General features: G+C 40.8%; 1 protein-coding gene across 1 annotated transcript; it reads left to right on the top strand.

Moving 5' to 3' along the window:
* The first annotated feature begins 1200 nt into the window (after window positions 1–1200).
* On the top strand, window positions 1201–4761 carry irx5a (iroquois homeobox 5a). Its single transcript, XM_052560446.1, has 3 exons — window positions 1201–1807; window positions 2842–3247; window positions 3763–4761. Exons 1-3 carry the CDS (start codon window positions 1568–1570, stop codon window positions 4452–4454), a joined length of 1338 nt encoding a protein of 445 aa, XP_052416406.1. The 5' UTR covers window positions 1201–1567; the 3' UTR covers window positions 4455–4761.
* The last annotated feature ends 214 nt before the right edge of the window (window positions 4762–4975 follow it).

The raw sequence follows: 4975 nt of genomic DNA, 5'->3' as shown, positions 1-4975 counted from the left end.
GTAGTATAGGCTATCAGTTCACCTTTGTAAATAAGTCTAAAATGAACCTGGTAGATTAGTAGATTTTGTATTAATGCAACCTTTTTATTAACACACACACATTTTGCTTGTTTTATTAGGCTTGTGTGTACTGTTGTGATGACGTGTAGAATGCTAGCCTATATAAAATAAAAAGAGTAGATTACTTAATGCATTTTTATCTAGGCGAAATAAAAAATATTTAAGATATATCTCTTGTTATTTGTTAGAATATACGCACAAAATATAGTCTGCGAGCAAATAGAATAAAATGAATATATCTGTTTGAATCAAAGGGGTTTTAGAGCCCCTGGTCGTGATGGATTTGCCGTGGTTCATATGGTCTTAATCGGTCTGCGCTTGGGGCTTTGGTATATAGGAGAAGAAGATCTGGTTTGTTCCGGGATCTAAGGCGAAAACTGTCCAGCAGACAAATCAGTTAACACCTGTCAAAAGTTGCTTCTTCACTTTCTTACCGCTGAGACTTGATCTAAGCTCGTAAACAGTCACTTTATGTTCTTTGTTTCGGAAAAATTAGGGAAACCCGTTTTACTAAAACTATTGTGTAAAAATAGCTATAGCTAATTATATTCTACAATGACGCAATAAAGTAGACTACCTCCAAATTATCCATGATAATTTTCAAACACATGACACTTCGAAAAGAAATCAGTTCTCAGCTGATTTAAGGTACGATGGATAACAGTTTGTCGCGCATTCTTAAAAAAAAGTGTTTCTACAAGCTTGAAATGAGCGACGCGAACACACACACAAACACTATTTTTGGAGAATGAAGAACTGCAAACAGTACTTGTGTACCCTACTTGTCTCTTGTAGTATTCGGCAAGCCCTAAGAAGACAACAGTCCATTTGTTATTAATCATGTGTGAAAATTAAGGTTTCGTATATTTATAAAATGAAGAAAGTTGAAGTTGATGTACTGGCTCGCATGAGATCGCCATCCAGGGGCTGTAGCTGCTCAGTCTAAGGCAGTGAGGCTTGTTAGAGACAAACATAGGGGGATAGCGGGGGAGATTGTTAGTGAGTGCCACGGTACGAATGAAGAGAGAGAGAGAGAGAGAGAGAGAGAGAGAGAGAGAGAGAGAGAGAGAGAATCGATTTAGGCTGGGCTGCTGTAACCCAGCTCCAGCTTGCCTTTCCTTCGATGACTACACCCCGAGAGGAGGAGCGAGAGGCTCATAGTAGGCGTCAGAATCCTCAATTTCCAACTTAGCATCCTGGCAGTGCACTCTCCGAAGCAAAGCCCCAATCCGAGAGCAAAAAACTTGTCCCGCGCGCTCGGCATGAGAGTCACAGCGCGCGCAGAGAGTGAGAGAGCGCCTCGAAAATCCGCGTGCGAGACTGACAACGACTGATTAACGATTGCAAAGTCTATGCGTTCGTCGTTCTCTTTAATTATCACTACTATCAACGTGAGGAGGACGGGACGGAGGTCTGCTTACTCGGAACTCTATGAGCGAGCGCATAGAGCGCGTGAGAGTTTGAGGGAGAACAACTCAAGTGAGAAGCTTAAATTTGGATCAACACCATGGCGTACCCTCAGGGCTACTTGTATCAGCCATCCGCCTCTTTGGCACTCTATTCGTGTCCTGCCTACAGTACCAGCGTGATATCGGGACCTCGGACAGAGGAGCTAGGGAGATCTTCCTCTGGCTCTGCTTTCGCTCCCTATGCCGGATCTACAGCGTTCACCAGCGCCTCGCCAGGCTACAATTCCCATCTCCCGTACAGCGCTGATGCGGCCGCCGCCACTTTCACTTCTTATGTGGTGAGTGCGCTATTCACGGTCTTATTTTTCTACTTTTAGAAGTTGCCGGATATATATATTTTTTTTTACGCTTTGTTGTAATGCATGTTGTGTTGCAAGACTGAGACACAGTAATCGTTTGCGCAATATCTGCGGTTATATCAATCAAATATTCATTCGCGGAATTTGTTTGGGTTTCTTTTAAATAAAATATACTGCAGTACAATTTTTTAAAACAACCAAAAAAATTGTTCTCAAACATTTGATAATTTTCTATAGGCTACAACGTAAATAAATTTCGAATTATAGAAATGCAAATAAAGAAACATACAAACATGATTTCGCGTATTTACTGAATTATATATATATATATATATATATATATATATATATATATATATATATATATATATATATATATATATATATATATATATATACTACATAATTATTTTGTTGTGATTTGTGGCAATACTACTTCCTCAGTTCTGTGGGCTGCAGGCGAAAAGGAATACATTATCAGTTGTTCCCCATTTGTCTTTATCCATGTATTTAGTCAAATGGGCTACTTAAAGGAAACATGTTCTACTGGCTATTTAAATGTGAACTGAGTGCACGTAGGCCAGCGCTGGTCAATGCGTGTACGACATACTGTCAGATGACCCCACATAAAAGCTGCAACTTCTAATTAGCTGGCTAATCTGAAAATAAACATAGTCAAAAGTCAGTTTAGCTGTCGAAGGGAGATTTATGATCGTTAACAAAGAGGAGGGATTTTGGATGAAGAGTTGTGAAATTGGATTTCACAATATGAGGGGAATGAGGCAACTGACCAAATTTAAATGATAGAATACGTAGTCCCACGCCTTGCGCTTTACTGTTTTGATTAATTAGATTTAAAGTGTGAAGCATACATGTGGCATGCATGTGTGTGCGCGAGAATGTGTTTGCTTGTGGTGTGTTTGCGTAAGTACTCTGTAACCAATCCTACATTGTACGCAGGTGTCCATAAAGTGATATTTTGCTAATAAAACCATTGGTTTGGCTCCTTGCAGAGCTCCCCGTATGACCACACGACAGGCATGGCCGGATCTATAGGGTATCATCCTTACGCTGCTCCCTTGGGCTCATACCCATATGGAGACCCAGCTTACCGCAAGAATACTACCCGGGACGCCACAGCCACTTTGAAAGCTTGGCTTAACGAGCACCGGAAAAACCCGTACCCCACCAAAGGCGAGAAGATCATGCTGGCCATCATCACGAAAATGACCCTCACTCAAGTGTCCACCTGGTTCGCCAACGCCAGGAGGAGGCTAAAGAAGGAGAACAAGATGACCTGGACCCCACGGAACCGGAGCGAGGACGAGGAGGAGGACGAAAACATTGATCTCGAGAAAAACGACGACGACGAGCCAAACAAGCCCACGGACAAGGGAGACTCCACAGACACAGAGGCAGGTCGGTGGAAAAATCATCAATTTTTCATTGCAGTCGTTTCCACTCCGGGCGCAAAATTGATTGCTGGTTAATGGTGGTATATTATTTATAATGGGAGAATTGCTTTAAATAATAATCACCTTGAACTCCTCTAATTTGACTTCTTATGGACTGAGAATTGCTGGTGACGTATGGTGTTTTGCACTTCATTTATCTCGAGCTGCATAATAAGGACACAGCTGGCGCGCGGCATCTCATTTAGAGCTATAATAACACCAGCCATATTGTATTATTATTATCTTTTAACATATTATTATTATTATTATTATTATTATTATTATTATTATTATTATTATTATTAAACAATAATAACAAATGTTAAATGGCCTTTACATTGCACAGAAATACATTTCATGATTACTTTTTTTTTAATTGTGAAACTAAGCATACACAACAGTTTATTAACATGTTATTATGTTATTGTCAGCAAATTTTGTTTTATAAAATCCCTCTATATATATTTTTTTAACTTTCAGATCATAAACTCATCAACCCAGGGGAGCTACCATGCGACAGGTTTAAAGACGAGTCTCATGCTAAAGATCTTGATCCACCTTTGACAGACTCGGAATTAAAAGACACAGAGGAAAGGACGGATTTCCTCGCCGAGCAAGTAAAACCCACCACCTCTTCTCCCTCCGTCCTACAGAGAGGGAATGATCTCATTACGCAAGAGAAGCCCTCAGAACCGGGCCACGCTGCGAGCACGGGCAACAGCAACGTAACATCTGTTATTCATTCTCCCCCTTCGGCGCCCAAACCCAAACTCTGGTCTCTAGCCGAGATCGCCACGTCTTCGGACAGGTGCAAAGGGAGCAGTGAGGCTCCTCAGGCCGCGGGGCTGGGTCAAAGCACAGTCATAGCCAGCGCTGCCTCGCCGACCCGGTCCTCCCCTCAGTGCCCTCTCCCTAATAACACTGTCCTTTCTCGACCTATTTACTACACTTCCCCTTTTTACCCGGGCTACACGAACTATAGCACTTTCGGACACCTCCACAGTAGCCACGCCACCAACACCAGCTCTACGGCACATTTCAATGGATTAAGCCAGACTGTTTTAAACAGAGCCGAGGCTCTGGTAAGAGAGAGCAAAGTAAGAAGCCAAACACAGGTAGATCTTTGTAAAGACTCACCTTATGAGCTAAAGAAAGGTATGTCAAACATTTAATACCGGATTCATCGCCAGTCACACGGACATTTATTTATTATTTGTTGTTGCTTAAAGAAGAAGCAAAAGAAGACGCATTAAGAAAAAAAAAAAAAATCCGAGGACAATTATTTTCTGAGTAAATGCTTATCCTCAAAATCTTAGTTTCTGAATGGTTAATCAAGAAGATGTAACTTCTAAGAATTGTCTTAAACGCTGCAGCCGCCTGAGTCTATTTGTATTAAAGACTAATATGTATATTTAATGTAGCATTTTGTATTTAAAATGGACAATACACTATCTTTGAAGTAAATTATGGAAAAGAAAATGTGTGCAGCGACTGATTTGAGAGTTTGCATGCATGTTAATGAGAATTTGATGGCTGCACAATTTAAAGCGTTATTATTTATTTACCGATATGTGACATCATGAACGGGCAGATAGGCTATTCCTGTTAAACGCTGAAATGCCGACTAAAGCAGTGTGATAATACTTGGAATTAGTATGAAGATACTGTTTTAGGACTTACCCCTAAAAAGAAA

Source organism: Carassius gibelio, chromosome B7 (assembly GCF_023724105.1).
Source record: "Carassius gibelio isolate Cgi1373 ecotype wild population from Czech Republic chromosome B7, carGib1.2-hapl.c, whole genome shotgun sequence".
NCBI classification, from domain to species: domain Eukaryota; kingdom Metazoa; phylum Chordata; class Actinopteri; order Cypriniformes; family Cyprinidae; genus Carassius; species Carassius gibelio.
Note: the sequence above shows the minus strand (reverse complement) of the source record. Positions and strands in the feature narration are given on the sequence as shown.